The sequence below is a fragment of the Coccidioides immitis genome (genome assembly GCF_000149335.2).
Source record: "Coccidioides immitis RS genomic scaffold supercont3.3, whole genome shotgun sequence".
In the NCBI taxonomy this organism is placed as follows: Eukaryota; Fungi; Ascomycota; class Eurotiomycetes; order Onygenales; family Onygenaceae; genus Coccidioides; species Coccidioides immitis.
Genome location: NW_004504308.1, coordinates 1,118,217 through 1,137,399, shown reverse-complemented (window position 1 = coordinate 1,137,399; position 19,183 = coordinate 1,118,217). Strand labels below are relative to the sequence as shown.

Below are 19,183 nucleotides of genomic sequence, written 5' to 3'. Positions count from 1 at the left end.
CGGAAATAGGTCACCGACGGTCACTGTGCACCGGAAATTGCTCTGGTGCGTTGTAACCGGTCCAAACAAATGGGTTTATTCGAACCCCCCTTTATTTTGTAGATATAAAAGGACTGAAGTCCGAGTACTCCAAGCATTCCCTCCTTCCAAGCTATAAGAAGGCCCCCCAACTATGTTAGTGTGCAATACCCGCTGAGAAGTAGGTAGCTTTCGCATCGGGAGTTCGGATTTTCCGACTTCCGCTTCCCGATCCGGACAGCGTCACGGCTCACTGCAAACGTTATACAAACAATATTAATTCCAGCCTAATTCAGAAACCTATTCCACAAAATGCACAATCTATTTACGCGTCTCTAAACAAGAATCATGACTTTATTACGAAGAAATCGCGTCAAATTGATATTTTCAACAGCGGATGGGACATTGGACTGCTGTTCTCAGAAGTCTGGAGGGTGTTCACTGCTTATAAGCGGAAGGCTGATATGCTAAGGCCCGGTCCAATGTCCCATCCGCTGTTGAAAATATCAATTTGACGCGATTTCTTCGTAATAAAGTCATGATTCTTGTTTAGAGACGCGTAAATAGATTGTGCATTTTGTGGAATAGGTTTCTGAATTAGGCTGGAATTAATATTGTTTGTATAACGTTGCAGTGAGCCGTGACGCTGTCCGGATCGGGAAGCGGAAACTTCTTTTATCTTCTAGGGGGAGTACCATTTGTCATGGTAGCCATGTACCCACCAAATATCGTACCAGGTGCCTTGGTAAAGGCTTCCCTGGCACACTCATTAATCATTCCCCACGTTCTTGCCAGGCATGTCCTACGCCGCGAAGACCCCAACGCCTTGGACGATAAATTTACGCCTTATCCAAATCTGGTCGCTGATATCAACGATGTTTCTATCAGACTATCACATCCAGCCCAGCTCTATGGGTGGAACGGCTGCAGCTCGGATGAACAAAACGCTATTAGTGAAGCATATCGTGATTTCGACCATTTGGCCAACCAACCAGATGTGTTCGCTGATATCGATTGGAACCATCAGGCCGCCAAAGACTTTTGGGGTCCGGTCAAGGGAGATGGAAATGTGTCCGACAAACGAAAGGAAGAAATCCAAGGTAATAGGCAGTTCAAAGATGTGTGGGACAGCGGAGCTGATTGGAGCGGTTGATAGGGGCTTTCAAATCCATGGGGCGGATCCATAGGAACTGGTAGTCATGGGAGCCGCTATCAATCCCGGGGCCTAAGTGTCCCTCTGGACCGAAGTCTGTTCCATTCCTCCCCATTCAGAGAACAAATTTGAAATACCAGCTAACTATTGGGCAGGTTGGTTGTAGCGGTAATGCCGGCAGCAATGACCCAGAAAATATTTGTGGGGACAAGGACGCCAAAACAGAGTGTCCAAGTTGACCAGACGGCTCAAAGGGCAGCCAGCCTCTCCATGGAGAAGATAGAAGACTCTTTGCATGGGGCGATGCGAGAGGGGACTTCAGTAAGATCGTCTTTTGCAATAAATTCTTCAAAGACCTGCCGTCTTCGAACAATGCTACTTCGGAGGGGAAATTCAAGTCGAAGGGGCTTCAGGATAATCTCGAACATTGGGATAATAGGGGTCGGGTGTTCTTCCATGAAGCTGTCCATATGGCCAGTTTGATATACCCACAAGACAAAACTCCAAGCGTGGAAGATGCTGAAATCAAATTTAAGGAAGGTGACAAGACAGCGACGAATTACGCGTATGGTCCCTACTACGCAAAGCTCCTCAGGAACTGGGTTCAAAAGGATAAGGGAGGCTTCTATACCCAGCGCAATGGTGAGATCACCTAACCTCGAAATAGACACCGCACGGTAGCTAATCAGATAATTTTAGCCGATTCATACGCCTTCTTTGCGCTCGCAAAATATGTAGAGAAGCAAATAAACCGGTACGTATCATGAAACCCTCCCGAGGTTCCTATAGCTAACCCAGAGACGCAGTTATCCTCATTTACCTACACCAGGCTCCAAAAAGGTAGAATCCGAACCCCAAATAGCCGGGCAGACCGCCAGGGATAGCGATGGCAAGAGGGCCAGATATGTCCCTCTCCATACACGGGGAGGCGACGATGGCTTGCTAGGCGATAAGGAGCTCGAATACAAGGATCAGCACATAAAAGAATTCTCCATCCCAGCATGTCCCGACTTTTACCCGCAAAGCTCCAAGCCGAAAGCAGAAGGGAAGAAGCCAAACCTTGTATGCGACAACAAATCACCAAGCAAAATCCCTCGTATCTACCTCGTCAATCTAGTCAACCAAATCGGCCACAAGTTTTGCGAGGCCGTTGATAAGGATAGGAACAAGCAGTTAACGTGGAACGTATCCACCAATGGAGAAGAGAGGAAGGCGAAACGAGGATTTCCGTTATTCCTTTGGGTATTCCAAAATAGCTTCAACCCAAAACCCTGGGCCCTTGAATTAAGCTGGGAGCCGAAGGATGTTAAAGAGAAATGCCATATCGAATGCAAAGATGCCTTCCGGACCATGTTCTTAGCGGATTGCGATGGTAAGCAGCCAAAAACCAACAACGATCGTGACTCTTTGCTGACATTAGACTCAGGCCAAAGACCTGGTTTGGTCGCATCCGCGTCTCTAGATGCAGATTGCGGGGTTTTCAAGTATAAAACGAAGTAACTTGAGGCTCTGACGGCCGGCGGAGATTTCTTTTCTCGAGTAACCAGTGATTTCCGATCATAGCTGATGATGGTAAATCAAGCCGCGATAGATGTGGGGTATCTATTAGAGTAATTTAATATGAGCCATTGTTGTATTATCTCTGATTTTCGAGCGTAACTCAGTACTCCCGTACTCAAAATTAGCCAGCACTGCTGTGCTGCTTTTGAGCTTGATGCGCTCAAATATGTACATAATTTTGCTTTGGCTCTCTGAGTAGCCATATCGCGTACCTCTTTTCAAGTCCTCTAGGGAAAACAGGTAGTGGCCTCTGAGGTTCCTCAGACTCTCAATTATGTCCTCTTTCGTCATCCGCACGAATAGCACCGTTCTGATGCTCGTGGTCTCTAGATAGAGACCAAAAACATAGACTAGGCGTCATCTCAAGGAAATGCTTCGGCATCCTCAACAAATGAATTCACATCCTCAGGGCGCGAGTCATCGAATAAAGTAATGATTAGACTCCACTCAATTTCACTTCTCAGGAGCATCAGGAAGTCTTTCAATGACGTATTTTGCTCTGGCAACGCTCATTATGGGAACACCCGGAATTTTTCTGAGATCAATGTTAGTATACCTCGCCAGACGATGATTCGTGATTGAATAACGAACCTAATCCTTCTTTTCAGGTCGCGATCGTTCGTAGCCACGATATAGATCCTATGTTTGATAACCCGATCGACGATACAGTCATCCGCGTATGTCCCCTTGTGATCGCATTTAACTCTTTCGAACCTCGGGTCCTTGGCAATTCTCAGAGCCAGGCGGTATTTCTGTCCCAGTTTCTCAAGTTCAGCCAAAACGCAGTCAGTGATGACAGGGATGCATTTTGCATAGAGACAGTCCATCATGGTCGGTATGAGTTCGAGTTTGTGTTGAACGGTATGGGAAAGGAAGTTGGTATCTACTAGGACGGAATATGGAGGCGCGAGAGCGGTGTTATACTGGAAGAAGAGGGCTGAAGAGACCTGAGGGCTGAAAGATTGATTCTGATTAGTAAAGCATGGGGCACGTCAGGAAAGATGACTGCTGGATCCTACATTTCGCGGATAACTTCATCCTGGGAGGGCTTTTTGGTTTTCGCTTCCTCCTTCGCCTGATTTTGTTTTCTATACCCAAGGCAATTAGCAAAGGTACTGGGACTTTCCAAGAGAAGCAGGGGATGAATACAGTCGGCTATCACGAAGTGAAATGGCACGTTTGACCTGACATCTGTTAGCGACGCAAATTTTTGATACTTTGACAGGGAATGACAAACCTGGCCAAACTTTCGGGTCTTTCTCTGCACTCCCATGATGATCGCAAAACAAAGATCGGGTACAATATGACAGGAAGACAGTAGTGATATCCTCTTGAACACTTCTGTGGCTGATGCAGCTTTGTGAAGCAAAATATCATCAATTGCTGTATCCTGTGAAAGAGCCAAGATAGCCCGGAGATACCAATCGACGAATTTCCGACAAAACGGATGGATGCAAAAGCCTATGTCAGGTGATATTCTATTTCTTGGCGTGCAGCTCAATTTGTTTCCCTGGCGGTTCCATCTCTCGGGTACCAACTAACCTCACGGAGTAAATAATTCTATATCCAAGAACAAAGCACTGCAAGGGCGCACGGGCCAAATCCACCAAGTTACGTGTGGGTATCGGGGTCGGATTTAAAAATTTGCAAGGTCAGGTATATGTGTTCCTGCTTCTCTCTGCCTCACGCACCCAAGATGCCGCGCCCAGAATCGAGCCCGGAAGTCGTGAGAGTTGCGAATGCGATTATGCTCTCCATTAAAATAGGATACCCTTTTCCAACGGCTTCGCTACTCCAGGCACCTTTACAAGCCAAAAGCCCCAATTTTTAACAACTTTGGTGGCAAGGTCACGCGCAGGAATCTACTGCGCTCCTGGTGTGCTCTAGATGGAGTCACTACATGAGTGCTCCGTTTCCGGGATCATGTGGACGGGCCTCGCGTTTGAATGGTACATAGTTAGCATGATTTACTCCTGAGTCGCAAATCAACTGAAATCCTGACCATCACCGTGACAATGCCATTTGGCAAACCTTTTTATTCTTCTCTACTTCAGTCCCGTACCGCACTGCATTCTATTTACAGGCTGATATTCCTGGTATTGTTGGCTAGTAGCTAGCGAATGCAGCCAGAATCAGTTGCAAACTGCCAGATAAGCAAGTCCTATTTTGTTGCAGATACTCTTACTCCAAGTCTCAACATGCAACGGGAACTTGTTGTCACCTTTCTTCTCCGTTCGTACTTTCAGTCTCAAGTTGTGCTCACAATCAGAGTCGATTTAGTTGATTGCAGCGTACACCCTCTTCGGTTGCCATATATCCAGATCGACCTCCTTTGACTCTAGCGTTCCTTCATCAAAGCTAAAACCAATGATTCCACTCGAGCAGTCGGGCTTGCTCCGAGGGTAGACGATCCATGATGCGTCCGCACCGTGAAGGTTTCCGTTCCCCCAGGTGTCGAATCGCAAGCAGAATCTGCTCTGAGTGATCTTCCTCGGTTCGACACTTAGCTTGGAATTTCCTTTTTTGCTAGGTGAAATTCCTGTAGCCAGGCAACTAAAGTTGGTATCTCCTCAAAGTGGTTCCGGAATTTCACTTCTTTGCTGTGAGACTTGACGTTCAGAGAATCCAACTTATCATCATATTATACGAGCCTGTCAGGAATTCATCAGTGTTTGAATCGGCTCCAAACCAGATCGCACTGCCCGAGTAGAGGATACTATCATTCCAGGTCTCGATGTGGAGATTCAGACTGCTCCCCGTTACTGGGTCAGCATATTCCCGGATTCGGACATCCTTGTCGCTATCCAGATCGAGTTGAATTAGCCCGATAGCCAGATTTGGCGGATCCGTGTAGCATTCGTGAAAGAAGAATGCCCCGGAGTGCTGTCCGCGCATCTCGTACAGGAAGGGATGGTTTGCGTGTCGAAAACACCTGTTTCAGGACTTCGGGCAACGGAAGGGTAAATCATGCGAATCATCCTGATGCCTTGATCGGGGAGTTCTTTGGGGAACTCGATATAGCTTCCATCGCTCGTCCATCCAGAACGGCATGATTGGCTAATCCCAACTGCAGTTTGCGGATGCGGTCGATGAGTTTACGAGTCGGGTCCTTCAGAAACATGAAGGTGAGAAAGCGAGATACATCGCAGTGTACAATTGTTTTGCTCAGCTTGTAGCAGAGGTATAATCACAGTCCCCCAATTCGCAATCAGGTTGAGAGACTAAACATAATTCAGAAAGGAGAAGCTGAAAAGCCGGCTGAACCCACTGCGGAGTTGATGGTGTACCAGCCTTCATGTGAGCAGTCTGCCAAGTTAGAGCCTGCCATGAAGATTCTTGTTGGCAATGTTTTGGAGAGGATGGAGCAATCTTCGTCTAAGTAGCCATGGATGCCCTAAATGTACCTAGGGTCTACACTATGATTTTGGAAAGTGTTTTAATTACATGAACACAGGAAGAAATTGGTACATGATCTTGAAGTGTGAATGTGAGTAGTTCTCTCAAAGAGAATATGTGTTAGGGCTTCACTAGGCAGTGGTCACAGTTACGAGACATAATCAATAAGGGATTAAAATTGGTTAGCTAGACCTTTAATACTTTATGGTATTTGGATCAAGAGAGCGTTCGCGAGAGGATAATGGTTGAAGCAGTCAGTACTAAAAGTAGAAAAGAGGGTAAATACTGCAGCAACATAGGAGAATATTGTGCATGATGCTCTAGCTTCACCAATCTAACAAAATGTGTATATGAAGTTACAGGTCATGAACAAATAATATCCAAGCTACTGATTCATGTAACTGTCCCGTCCTATTGGTCACTGGTCATAAATTTCTGGATTGCTTCATCACACATACTAGAATGACACACTTTGACATTCCTCTGTAATTCAGGAGGAGAAATCAGCGGGCGAAGTAACAGGAAACCAGCAAAGGAGAAAACGAAGATCGTTGAAGAGAATGCGCTAGTCTGCTAGCCTCCATCCTGCCATTGGCTAGTTAATTGACTGCTTAACGACGGAGAAACTTCCTCGTGAGCTGGTGAACTCGCTAGGCTTACGTTAATTAACCGGTAAACATGCTGACGTTCTCATCACTTCAGAACTCCAGGGTCCTTGATTCCCACCACGGATCTATCCTCCACAGAATCATGGCAGTGAAATCATCCCAGTGGAATATGCGCATGCTCCCAGAACCTACAGCAGGCCAGAACATAACGGCAAGCATCTTATCAGAATACAGAGCAGAGGGCGATGTAACTGCATGTGTACAGAGTACTTGACGGTTACTCCGTACTTTGCTGAGTTACACATTCCTTGCGCCATCGACGATCTCTTACTTCGCTGGAAAGGAGGTCTTACAAGGATCTACACCATTATATACAGGGACCGTACTCCCACTCCTAGCTCAATTTCGGTGCGTATGTTGTGAAACAGCGTCGACTGGACCGAGGAATACGTACTCACCCTGGGTATGATTCGATCTGCGCCGAAAAATGCGTTAATGCACAGGGGATACGGCATCGGGAAGTTGATCGGATATGTCCCCGAATCTTTCTGGGAGAAGAACGGCTAACGGCAACCCATGTTTACTGAATTGGTCAGAGATTTGTGATTCCCAAATCGCGCAGCTCACCACTGTATGAATGACAACGGTCTCGCATATCCCCCATGTTGGCTTCCTGTGCATGGGGTCAAAAGGGTGACATAAGACAAACCCTTCCAGCTGTATCGGAGATGCATGTTGTTGATGACACCCCACTCCGGCAGGGAACCGTGTTGGGTTGTTTGAGCTGCCGCCTACCTGCATGGGATGTCCACATCGAGAATGAATACATGTGTTCTACCATCCCAGTGAGCCGAACAGCCATAAGCTCGTGCAAGGTGCATAAAAGCCGATTGGCTCGGTCTTGCAACGGCATTCCCCCCTTAGAGGCCTGAATGGGGTGTGGAATGTGGGATAATAGATGATTAACATACTGGTATATTCGAAGCTTCCAACGGGCTTGCACTTACAGGCCCTCGTCCCCTTTTCAACTCTTATTTTCATCCTCCCTTTTTTCCTTTCAATTCATGTTTGTGTGTCTACTTTGGTATTGTTTATCGCTCTACTCATCAGTTTCGATGTAACAAATGGCGATTTACAATTGGTTTGGCCGCTGGCGTTGCTGGGTTTTCATTCTTTCCCCCATTCCCTTTATTATTCTGCTTCATCAGCTATTGACCTACCATGATCTACTTCAGCATCCCTTCATCAAAAATGCACCCAAAATCACCGAAAGCGGCTGCGATGCTGTTCCAGGAATGGAAGATATATTGGTCGTCATGAAAACCGGCGTTACAGAAGCTCTGGAGAAAGTTCCCATTCATTTGGAGACCACACTTAGTTGCGTGCCACACTTCGCTATATTTTCTGACTTTGAGGAGGATATTTCAGGAGTGCAGACCTACGATGTCCTGCGTACTGTCAGTAAAGATGTCAAACGCTTCAATCCAGACTTCGAACTCTACAACAGAATCAAAAAGTTAGGGAGGGACGGATTAAGGCCAAGCGACTTGATGATGGATGATGTGAGCGGGCCGTCCGGAAAACCGAACAATCCCGGGTGGAAGCTCGATAAGTGGAAATTCATCCCTATGATTGACGAGGCGCTAGAAGTTCGGCCGGATGCGAAATGGTTTGTTTTCATGGAAGCGGATACATATATAGTTTGGCAGAATCTCCTTGCTTGGCTTGAAAGGTTCGATCCTTCAAAACCGTATTATCTGGGCACAGAGATGCTGTTAGGAAACATATTATTTGGCTATGGCGGGTCTGGATTCGTCATTTCTAATTCAGCAATGGAGAAATTTTCGCAGTATCGGGCTTCTAGAGCTACACAGCTGGAAGATTACACCGCACATCAGTGGGCAGGAGATGGAATTTTGGGGAAAGCCATGGCAGATGCCGGTATCCCTCTTACCAAGTCATGGCCAATGCTGCAAACAGCAAGAGTATGGGATCTCAATCATTTTGCAGAGCCGTGGTGTTATCCCGTGGTCTCTTATCATCATATGACTCCAAGCGACGTGGAAATAATGTGGAGATTCAGCCAACAGTGGTTCAAAAACGTGAGTCTCGATGTCTTAAAATATGCATATACAATGCTGAGTCGTGGTTAGAACACCAGCTCGATTCTTCTCCACCAAGATGTGTTTACGCGCCTAATACAGCCCGGTCTGTCGTCCCCGCGGGATAACTGGGACAACTTCTCAGAAGAGGAACACAATGTACCGTCAGAGGATCAGTGCAAGGCGCTTTGCGTGGACAATTCGGCATGCCTGCAATACTCTCACAGGTCCGGTAAATGTTTCACTTCCAAAACGGCAAAGCGGGGGGCCTCGACCTCCTCTTGCAAATCAGGCTGGATACCGGACAGAATTAGACAGCACGCCGAGAAGATGGGGTCATGCGAGAAACTTGAATGGATTCGTTGACAAAATCAAAAAAGTCCGTGTATTTTTATTGCTCGGGATATACTGAATAAAGAGAAGCTTTGTCATGACGAAACTCAGTCCAGGCAGCAGTCGTACATATGTGGATGAGTGGGGTCAATACGAGCCACAAGTCGGAGCAGGTATATAAATCGATACATTTCACCAGGAAATATCGATATTTCCTGGACAACCAAATACTTCAAAAAAAAAAGAAAAGACGATAACTCGCGTCAGAAACGAAATTTTGTCTAACAGCGCTGAAGACCACAGTAACACTTCAAGCCATAGCACAGCATAGCAAGGAACTCCGCAACGCATTTTGCCATAACCTACCACAATGGCTTATGCCCCGTCCGAGCCGTTTATCCTTACAGGAGGATGCTTCTGCAAAGCCATTCGCTACACCATCAACGTTCCGCAACGCGAGGATCGTCCTATCCTCACAGGAGCGGTGGACACGCGCCTGCCACCGCTCCCGGGGCAACACAAGCACGACGATGACAGACGAAGCCAGCCCCGCGTTCCCACCACATTCCCATTAATTGGCTTCGATCATTGCTCAGACTGTCGCCATGCTGCGGGAACCGTCGTGCAGGCCTGGTGCATTTCCCCGCACAATTGGGTGGAATGGACCGTTCTTCCGTTGCACAAGAATGATGCTGGAGGAGATGTAGCCAAACCGGCCATTCACCTCACAACTTTGGAAGCCTGCGCATCCGACGGAAAATCTTCCGTGTGCCATGAGACGTATATTTCTCATTATAAATCGTCTCGCGACGTCACCCGGAGCTTTTGCTCCCGATGTGGGACAACCCTGACTTATTATTTCGAAAGACCGGCGTCATCGCCTATTTCACCACTGATCGATATAACCATGGGCAGTCTGGATGAGGAGAGTCTCGAAAAGATTCATCCTGAACGCCAGGTGTGGTGGGATTCTGGGATTGGGTGGATGAAGGGAATTATGACGTGGGGAGATGGGGGGGTAATGAGACATGCAAAGGGGACATTGATGGATGAAATAGCGTCAGGCTGATGGCAGCTGGAGCACTTGGATGTCGGTTACCTTATTAAGCAATGCAACTGTGACGTTCGATGTACGTGATAGAGCGCAAATGGCCCGTATGCCTTTAAGCGACCTCCCTGGTGGGTCGGATTTTGAATTAGCTATGCAAGGTCGGGCCGAGCTCTGGGCAGCAGTTTCTTGCTCGCGGCGTACGAAACCCAGCCACGTTAAAGCCACATCCCTAATCAGACAGATTAGTCTACAAGTTAGTTGAACTATTCCTAAACAGGTTAGCCAATTTCCTCGACATTGGTTGCAGTGGCTTGCTCAAAGTCAAAGTAACTTCGCGATCAGACGATAAATTGAGATTGAGCAATTGAACTGAACAAGAAGCAGCTTAATGAGCATGGAACGTTGAGATTAATGGTTTTATGGTGCGTTCGAAGATAGCGATTCCCACTCTCTGAAATATCATTGCAGATCGATCAAGGAATCGCAGAACCCGGTGCCTGGGTTTGGGCCGCATACCAAGGGATGTCCACGCAGCGGCTGCGACCGTCAGGGCTATTTTCATTATGGCAAAGCCCGCGACGGAATTTTATGGCTATCTACTCAATACCTCGCGGGTTTGCGGACATGCGCCAAACCTCACCGCCCACAGGATCCTCCATACACCACGAAACCGCATCCAGAAACGAAAGGAGCCGAGACACCGCCGGCGTCAATGACCAGAAAGATGAACCGAAGATGGGTTATGACCCCGAGCGCATGACGCGGGAGCGGTCCGAACTATTCGAACTCTTTTCGCTGTCCAGGATTCCTGATCCACGCACGGACCTAGGTGTCAAGATTGATGAACTGGGCCAATTGCAGATCACAGATCCTGTTGAGAGTCGACGAAAACATAAAACTGCCTTGGTACTGTCCGCTGTGCCGATTTCTCTGGTTGAACGTGATTTCAGGCGGCTCCTTGACCCGGGAAAACATATTGAAGGGTGGACAAGCGGTGGCGGACTGGAAGAAAGTGAGGAATACCACCTTTTGCGTAATTGACTTTACGTGCTGAACGATTTATACAGTCATCCCAGCACGAGACCCTCAAACACTCCGTCGTAAACATGGTTGGATTCTTATCTTTGCAACTCCTGCCGCAGCACAAGAATACCAGGCTCGCATTCACAATCTGCGAGTCCTCCTTCGCCATCATCTACCGATAACGTCTGAATCAAAACTACAACTCCCGCCGGCCTATACTGTTCACGGCTCTCGCGGCTTCACACTTCAAGACTACACAATCAGTAGCCCTTGGCAATACCCATCAGTGCTCGCTTACCTTGCGCCATTCAGCGACCATTTACAAGAAGTCATTAAGACACACAACAACATCCTCGCCCAAAAGCAAAAGGAACGCCGAACATACCCCGTCCAAATATCCCTCGACACCCGCCAGATACCCAATATATCCACACGGCATATCGTCTCCTTCGTTCACTGGGATGCTGAAAATCGCAGAGTACCGTGGCGCCTCGCTGAAACGCTGAGGCCTATCTCCCCTCTAACGAACGCCACGCCGCATAGGATCTTGGATTCTGAAGAAGACGCCAAGATTCTGAATGGAATAGGCAACTGGCGCATTTTGTTTGAGAACTCGTCGGAAGCAAGAAGATTTGTGCGGACCTGGCACCGGAGGCCGTTGCCGAAATTTACGGGATTACCGAACTGCGACCCTCCACCACTACTGCATGTTGAGTGTTTGTTCCGGGACGGGTATTGATAAATATAGCAATATCATACTCCTACACATTGCCATCCTTATTTATATGTGGATGTCCCAGATACAATTGTCAGACAGCTCCGATTGATATCTACTTCAAAATGTACGGAGTAGCGTATCTGTAATATGTAAGGTAAGGTACCCTATACTCTCTGGTGAAACATGCTTAAATTCATACTTGTTCACCTTCCTGTTGGAGGCTTACAGGCCGTTTGCAATGATTATTATGGATGCGACGCAGACGGCCCCATTTCTGGACAGCTAGGTCTGTTAGATGAAGATATAGGGGATGATCAGAGCTTCAGAAACCGCCGGGCACTTGCTGTAGAGGACATCTTTCTAGAATCTAGCAGGGTAACATCGCAAAAAAAAAAAAAAGAAAAGAAAAAGAAAAAGAAAAAGAAATGAAGCTATCCAAACCAAACTGTGGCCTAAGCAACTCAACAATGCTAAACTTCATCCTTGAAAACATATGGCCTGTCCGGATGCTATAACATCTCCATATACGGCGTGACCGAAGACGCCGTATGGGCATATTCAGTTTCAAACTGGGGTCGATAATCCCAGTTTACCCATTCCTTGAACTTGGCCAGCGGACACGATACCTCGTGTGACCGGAGCAATGGCGATATATAGGTTCCAGGTAGGGATTTCTGCTCTTGTTCAAGGCCTGGCTTGCAGTGCTGAGAAACCTTATTCCACTCAAAGTCCAGAAGGACGATCCTCCTGACCCTGTTTTTTATTACTTTTTTTTTTTTTTTTTTTTTTTTTTTTTTGCTTTGTTATCCCGCTCCACCACAACATTCCTTGGATGTAAATCAACAAGCCAGACCCACATCGCGGGCATACATAATTGATTCCTCATCAAATAATATGTTTCAGAATGAGTTTCCTCTCCCGCTGAGAAATCCTGTTGTTGACGCTCATGCGTGGAGGGTCCAGGAACCAACTCAATCAGGTCCCCGTTCTTAACAGATAGCTCAAGAGAGTGTGAGCCATAGTAAGTAGTAATCAATTTTCCCTTAGAGATCAGAGGGGTTGGTTTATGAGACTGTCTCGCACAAATAATCGTGGTTGACCGGAGAAAAGGGTCTGCATCATCCACACTATAGTTGACATACAGAGGGCCATACAACATAGCAATTGCCATGCTGCCACCCTAGGACGATTTGGGCTACTGGGGCAAGCACAATAATATTTACAGCAACAACCTGGGAGTTGTGGTTCTCTCTCTCCCCCTCTCTCTTATGCTGAGTGCTATCCTAAAAGCGACTTTGCAGTCCGCAACAATGCCACCTTGTCAGTGGTGCAGGCAACACCGCATTGGAAATTTAGTCACACATTCAATTTTAGTCTCCTCAGGAAGCTTACAGAACTCTTTGCGAGAGGCTGGGGGTGGCGGACTGTGTGAACGGGTAGTAAAGCAACGACCATCCACATAGGGCATCAGCGGCAGAGGGTTGTGAAACCCAAAAAATTCCAGTTTCGATAGCCTCGTAATACGGCATTGTATGATGGACTCGCCATAAACGATTGGCAGCCGCAGAGCCGTTACTTCGAAGATTTAAACCTTCTTTGCCTTTGTTGGTGAATTAATGAGAGTGTAATAAAATCAACGGCGAAAGAGAACAACGTGCGGTCTGGATGGTTTTGACGCTTGCTGAGGAACCTTGATCCATGAACAGGGCTCGAGGCTCTGGTGGGCGTGGATACCCGCCCGAGGGTTGCGGGAAATTGTCCCGGACTGATAAGATAAGATAACTTAAAGGCGTCCCGAGAGGGATCATCAAATCAACCACGAAGTACGGAGTACGGAGTACTCCGTATATGTATGTATATGCACATGCAGATCAGTTACGTGTTCTGAATATGGGGAGAACATGAGCGGAACAGGTACTAGAAGCATGCTGGTGGTATTCAGGTGGCTCTAGTCTCTGCGGGCCGGCTTAACCTAAAGCCTGGTCACGATGCACTTCCAAGTGTATGCCTGTACTCGTATTTAAGAGATCGGATGGACTCTATGAGAGTATCACCTACTTGTCCTGACATTATAGCCTAAATCACCTGCCTATAAGGCCTTAAACACTGCCGTAATATCGAAGACTCCCCTTCTATTAGTTTAGGAATATAGACTCATAGTCTGGCCAGGACAAAGGCGTTTCGAGACTTCTTCCTCCTGATCGTTGGAAGCACTGATACTCCTGCAACTGCGCTATATATATAGGAAGATCACCCTCGCTGCTCATCCATCAAGTGCGAGTAGCCTGCAAGCAAGTCCCCCTTCCCCGTGTTATATAGCGGCCATTAAGGTGACGGAACAACCTATTCTACTCCTTGGGCTATCGTCTTGTTGATCATAATAGAGTGTATGTATGTTTATACATACGGAGTATATTAAAAAGGCCTTTGGCTGGGGGCACGGATAATGAAGTCAATTGAGTTTTAAATTCTTCAGGTGTAAGACTCGTGAAAATGCAGACCAACACAGAACTGCTCCTGGGCACAGACTACCGAGGATGGTACCTCTGCCATGTTTAGAACCAATTCCATAAACACATTAAGTTAAAATATCCGTAATGAAAAGGACTCTTCGCCCTCGTGACCCTTGTGTGCCATCCAAAAGAACAGGTCCTGATTCAAGGCCACACAGGTACTCTTAACATTTGCCTGACATAACATTGGAAGCAGTAATCTATCCCGATCAGGGTAAAGCAGCAAACATCCATACCTAAGAGACACATCCTTGGAACATCATAGATAAAAAACAAATAACGAAGGGGACAGAATGAAGCGGCAAATGACACAAAAAAAGTAAAAAAAAAGGCGGGCAACCTGATCAACCTGACACAGGGCATAAAGTCTTGTCTCTTCAGGGGTAATCATACGCGATAAAAAGAAGAAGGATATAAAATTATACAGACAAATCATCTGCGAGGAAGGAACTGACATCAAATGCTCTCTCAACCCACCCTCTAGCACCCAACCCATTTAACAGCACTTGTTCGCGAGCCCAGTCCCGGACCCCGTGCCTTGATCTATACTGACGTTATGTGAAGCAGACTGCTCAGCCTTCGATGTATCCATGACCTTCTTTATCTCCGAAGCGAGGGTGTAAAATGCTTTGTCGACGTTGATGTTATTCTTCGCGGAAACTTCCAAAAAGGGGATGCCTAGCTCATCAGCCAGCTGCTGGCCTTGTTCGGTAGATACGGCTCGTTTCTCTTCCCAGTCACACTTGTTTCCAATCAACATCTTGTGTACGCCCTCGGAAGCGTGTTGCTCAACGTTGGAGAACCATGTTCGAATATCTATAGCAACAAATAGATCAGAAACTCAGATCCGACGGTCGAGGAAATAAATGTCGGAGAGTCACGACTCACTGTTAAAAGATCTTTCATCTGTAACATCGTAAACAAGCAATATACCCATCGCACCGCGATAATAAGCCGTTGTGATTGTCCGGAATCTCTCTTGACCCGCTGTATCCCATATTTGGAGTTTCACTCGCTTGCCTCCCAGGTCTATGGTGCGAATCTTGAAATCGATACCAATTGTGGTGATGAAAGAAGGTGTAAATGAGTCTTCGCTGAATCGTAGCAGGCAGCAGGATTTACCCACTCCTGAGTCTCCGATAAGCAGGAGCTTGATCTGTATGTGATCAGTTCTTGTTAGCATTCAAAGCAGGCCCAACCACAGAAACAGAAATATTAGAGAAGGCTATCTGCATACCAAAAAATCGTAGTTCCGTGTGCCAGCCATGGCGGCAAAGAGAAGGAAACAAGAACGGGGTTATGACGGTAGGAAGGGAAGTCGCCTATTAAATACGGCGACGGAACAGGGGAGGTCTGCAACGCAATATGCCAGGGGAAATCCGGCCTGCGAGTGAGGCAGCAATGCAGTCGGCCCGTATTGCGAGACGGGCGAGTCTTTCCAATGGTCCTGTGGCTAAGGAAATCCTAGCAGTTAAACTTTGGAAGCCAGTCTTTTGCTCCTTCACGCAGTGACTATTCAGACTGGCGATAACTCTGGTGTACGCGGAGAAATTTCTGGATGGCGTTGGGGTTTCGGCTTTGAAACATGTAAATGTCAAGCAGGGTAAGGGTGGAATGGAGTATAGGCACAGAGGAATGTTGGCGGGTAGCTAGGCAGGATTGGTAGGGTTCTTCGGCAACAATGCAGAGTATCGAAACGGTAACGGAGGATAATAGTGACAGTTGGACGGTTGACTTATTGTCCCACAGCAGAAAACCTCGGGAGATCTGTAAGGGACCAAATGTTCTCCGGAGACCGCGAGGTTATCAAGGACAACAGGGTTGAGTTGAAGGTTGTGACGTTGGGATTTGGGTCGGTTTCGAGACGGTCACATGACCTTGTAGCTAGCTGTAGCAGCTTTCGGCTTGTTGTCTTTCCCCCCTGAAAGCTTCTTCCTACTGTAGAGTCTGGGTGGCCATGGGCGCTTTACCAGCAACCAGCGGCTTGATCCTAACTGCTACTCTGCTAGGGGGCATGGACAGTGGTGGCAATACATAGCCTGCGACCAAAACATTAAACTCCAGCATGCATTGTTTATCACATCGGTGAAAAATATGTATAGTATGCTGTACATAAATACATACGCACATATGTAGCACATAGACTGATAAAAATCTACATCAACATCAACACCACAATGATCCTGCTAAGGACATATGCTATCGACCATCATGCCATGCAATGCTTGAATAAGAAACACCTTGAATCCTAAAAACTGGATGAACTGTTGGGCATGCCACATCTGAGTTCTGTCTGCGCCATTTTATTTTATTTTTTTTCCTTTGATACGTGAAGCGATATTTTCGTCATTTTACTAACAGATCCATCGGGAATACGCCCATCGGATTTGCTCTAAAACCCTCAATTGTTGGACGATACCAGAACTAACATTCAGAAGGTCGGTCAGGTCCTCATGGAACTCGTGATATATGTGTCCAGGTAAAACTGCATATGCTCTTCGACGAAGGATCTCCGCCTCGCAGATCAATAGGCCGTGGTCCTTATAAGATAATACTCCCGTTGGGGTAGGCACTGAAGAGGCCAGGATGCGATTGACCGCTCTAAACGCGACGAGAAATTAGTCATGTGCGGTTCTAGTCGATTAACAGAGGGACTAACCGTAGTGACCGTCTTGCTTCTTCACGCCTCTTACCCCGTCGTAGTCCCTTCTGACTACCAAAAACATTGGTGAGCCAGGTGATAGCCGAATAGGAGACAAGGATACCAGGAGTCAGGCCGATGAAACTAGACCAGCGGTTAGAATAAGAGTAGGTTTGTCTCCTGAACTGATAGAATAACGTACGCAAAAACTAGCTGTTGGCTTTGGAGGAGAGAATCAATCCCACTCATTGCAACTTCGACGTCCACCTTGGTTTTCTGAATCTGTATAAGCAAGGTTGTAATCAAGTCCCCTCGGACAGCACCCATAAAAGGGGTCTGCAAATCCCGCTCATAGGCCTTTAGGACGAGAGTGAGATCTCCTTCCCTGACACCTGACCGGATTTGCTCGAGCTCAGCATGAGTGAACGCGCGGTCGGGTCCATGCTCAGGATGCCGGATGGCGTAATCCACAACCATACGCTCCAGGCTAGCAAAGTCTGATTGCAGGCTGCCTTTGCTCATCAAGGCCACTTCGCTCTTCTCGTCATGGCGTATTGTTCCAACCAGTTGATTCAAGGGCTCAATGACCCAGTTCACCCAGAAATCTTTCATTGTAGTTCCCAGTTCTCGGACCCAAGTGACCAACTCTGCACGTCTATTTGTCAATATATTCAGAATGGTACTGGAAGAGAACAGAAATGCAGATGCAGGAAGCCAATAGCGAACGAGCCGAGAAGGACGCCCATACTGACGGGTAAGACCCCGTGACAAAAGCCGTTGGTGCGGCAATTGTTCTTCCAAAATATCTATAAGCTGCTGGATGACACTGAAAGCTTGATCAAACAAAGGCTTTTGGTGGCTCTCTTCAATAAATGGTGCGTCGACTGCATCAACACTGGCAAACACATTGTCTTCAAATCCGTTAAAATCATTGCTGAGATCATTAACATTATTGAGAATAGTTCGTATGAGTAGAGTCGTCCGGAAAACAGTATCTTGCCAGTCCTCTGGATTGGCATTGGCAGTGTTGGTATTGGTATCCTCTTCGTCGAAATCGAACAGCAGGGCTTCTTCCATCAAGAGGCCGACGGCACAAGCATTCAACTCCCGCATCTTCCTCAAGCTTCGCCTATTCCGCCTGGCCTCTGACCTACATAACTGGAAGGGAGACAGCATTAACTGCTTGGCTTGTGACATGCTCTGCTGCCTCACACTCTCTCGCACGAGCTGGTAAAACGTGCCCCAGCGCGCTGACAGGGTTGAACTGTCTAATTCGAAGCGCGACTGAGGTCGTAGCCGGCAGACATGGTGATAGATATCCTTGATCCTGTTGCCGAATCGTAATGGCGAGGTCTGAATGGCATACAGGCCACTATTGAAGTATGATCCCAGAACACCATCCCAGTACCAGATACCCTCACTCAGCGAAGCAGTCTCTTCCAATAACGCATTGACCACGATGGCGAATGCCTGAACGGTGGCCTTTGCCGCCACCATCCACACGAGGTCTGGGGCGTAACCATCATCCAACTCGGCTTCGCTGTGCTCCAGATCAGACCTCAGCCGGCAGACCTGGCGCAACAGATCCAGAAGTTTGGAGGGCTTCAAGAGCGGGCCGGAGGAAGATCCCGCCGACAAAGCTCTCGCGATTCCGGCGAGCGCGGCAACGGGCGGAGCGAATAGGTGATGGGCTATTTTTATGGACTCATCCTGGTCCGTGCTCGACGGCTGCGCTGAGTCCAACGCTCGTAATTGCAGCTTGTCGAGGTAGAGATCCAGACGTCGTACGTGACTATGTGATATGAATTGGAATCAGCCACATGGAACTGTGCACCAGAAAGTTTTCCCCGTATTGGGCCGATTGGCGGGATGTGGGAGGATGGCATGGTGTTCCAGAAGCTTACTCCTCGACGAGTGACATTTTCCACACCCAAAAATTTGAATCGTGCGTTACAGCCGGGGCAATTCCAGAACCCTGTCGATCATGTTATGCACATGGATAAAATATACCCGTGATTCTGGTAATTGGACGAGACCAAATCCCGATCTCAGCAGGACATCGAGCCT

General features: G+C 47.4%; 10 protein-coding genes across 10 annotated transcripts; 4 read left to right on the top strand and 6 right to left on the bottom strand.

Moving 5' to 3' along the window:
* Positions 1-721: 721 nt before the first annotated feature.
* On the top strand, positions 722-2,810 carry CIMG_13196 (uncharacterized protein; the record flags this gene model as incomplete). Its single annotated transcript, XM_001241337.2, has 7 exons — positions 722-1,118; positions 1,175-1,211; positions 1,327-1,372; positions 1,426-1,813; positions 1,871-1,925; positions 1,978-2,543; positions 2,598-2,810. The coding sequence occupies 7 exons, from the start codon at positions 722-724 to the stop codon at positions 2,669-2,671; spliced, it is 1,563 nt and encodes a 520-aa protein (XP_001241338.2). The 3' UTR covers positions 2,672-2,810.
* On the bottom strand, positions 2,779-4,146 carry CIMG_08502 (U3 small nucleolar RNA-associated protein 24). Its single transcript, XM_001241338.2, has 5 exons — positions 3,969-4,146; positions 3,881-3,915; positions 3,751-3,819; positions 3,323-3,685; positions 2,779-3,266 (listed from the first exon to the last, which is right to left on the bottom strand). Exons 1-5 carry the CDS (start codon positions 4,002-4,004, stop codon positions 3,185-3,187), a joined length of 585 nt encoding a protein of 194 aa, XP_001241339.1. The 5' UTR covers positions 4,005-4,146; the 3' UTR covers positions 2,779-3,184.
* An 861-nt stretch (positions 4,147-5,007) lies between these two features.
* On the bottom strand, positions 5,008-5,626 carry CIMG_13195 (uncharacterized protein; the record flags this gene model as incomplete). The annotated part of the gene is made up of 2 exons (XM_004444954.1): positions 5,008-5,270; positions 5,362-5,626. The coding sequence occupies 2 exons, from the start codon at positions 5,624-5,626 to the stop codon at positions 5,008-5,010; spliced, it is 528 nt and encodes a 175-aa protein (XP_004445011.1).
* A 956-nt stretch (positions 5,627-6,582) lies between these two features.
* Positions 6,583-7,652, bottom strand: CIMG_12185 (uncharacterized protein). Its single transcript, XM_012358588.1, has one exon. The coding sequence runs from the start codon at positions 7,534-7,536 to the stop codon at positions 7,228-7,230; it is 309 nt and encodes a 102-aa protein (XP_012214011.1). The 5' UTR covers positions 7,537-7,652; the 3' UTR covers positions 6,583-7,227.
* A 207-nt stretch (positions 7,653-7,859) lies between these two features.
* Positions 7,860-9,203, top strand: CIMG_08504 (uncharacterized protein; the record flags this gene model as incomplete). Its single annotated transcript, XM_001241340.2, has 2 exons — positions 7,860-8,837; positions 8,889-9,203. The coding sequence occupies 2 exons, from the start codon at positions 7,860-7,862 to the stop codon at positions 9,201-9,203; spliced, it is 1,293 nt and encodes a 430-aa protein (XP_001241341.2).
* Positions 9,179-10,492, top strand: CIMG_12186 (uncharacterized protein). The gene has a single exon (XM_012358589.1). The coding sequence runs from the start codon at positions 9,541-9,543 to the stop codon at positions 10,237-10,239; it is 699 nt and encodes a 232-aa protein (XP_012214012.1). The 5' UTR covers positions 9,179-9,540; the 3' UTR covers positions 10,240-10,492.
* A 90-nt stretch (positions 10,493-10,582) lies between these two features.
* CIMG_12187 (uncharacterized protein) lies at positions 10,583-12,216 on the top strand. Its single transcript, XM_004444953.1, has 2 exons — positions 10,583-11,233; positions 11,289-12,216. Exons 1-2 carry the CDS (start codon positions 10,744-10,746, stop codon positions 11,981-11,983), a joined length of 1,185 nt encoding a protein of 394 aa, XP_004445010.1. The 5' UTR covers positions 10,583-10,743; the 3' UTR covers positions 11,984-12,216.
* Positions 12,217-12,471: 255 nt separating this feature from the next.
* On the bottom strand, positions 12,472-13,417 carry CIMG_12188 (uncharacterized protein; the record flags this gene model as incomplete). The annotated part of the gene is made up of 3 exons (XM_012358590.1): positions 12,472-12,715; positions 12,820-13,142; positions 13,355-13,417. 3 exons carry the CDS (start codon positions 13,415-13,417, stop codon positions 12,472-12,474), a joined length of 630 nt encoding a protein of 209 aa, XP_012214013.1.
* Positions 13,418-14,394: 977 nt separating this feature from the next.
* On the bottom strand, positions 14,395-16,286 carry CIMG_08506 (GTP-binding protein ypt2). Its single transcript, XM_001241342.2, has 3 exons — positions 15,713-16,286; positions 15,364-15,631; positions 14,395-15,291 (listed from the first exon to the last, which is right to left on the bottom strand). The coding sequence occupies exons 1-3, from the start codon at positions 15,740-15,742 to the stop codon at positions 14,972-14,974; spliced, it is 618 nt and encodes a 205-aa protein (XP_001241343.1). The 5' UTR covers positions 15,743-16,286; the 3' UTR covers positions 14,395-14,971.
* A 307-nt stretch (positions 16,287-16,593) lies between these two features.
* CIMG_08507 (uncharacterized protein) lies at positions 16,594-19,174 on the bottom strand. Its single transcript, XM_001241343.2, has 4 exons — positions 19,021-19,174; positions 17,319-18,908; positions 17,135-17,260; positions 16,594-17,076 (listed from the first exon to the last, which is right to left on the bottom strand). Exons 1-4 carry the CDS (start codon positions 19,035-19,037, stop codon positions 16,830-16,832), a joined length of 1,980 nt encoding a protein of 659 aa, XP_001241344.2. The 5' UTR covers positions 19,038-19,174; the 3' UTR covers positions 16,594-16,829.
* Positions 19,175-19,183: the final 9 nt, after the last annotated feature.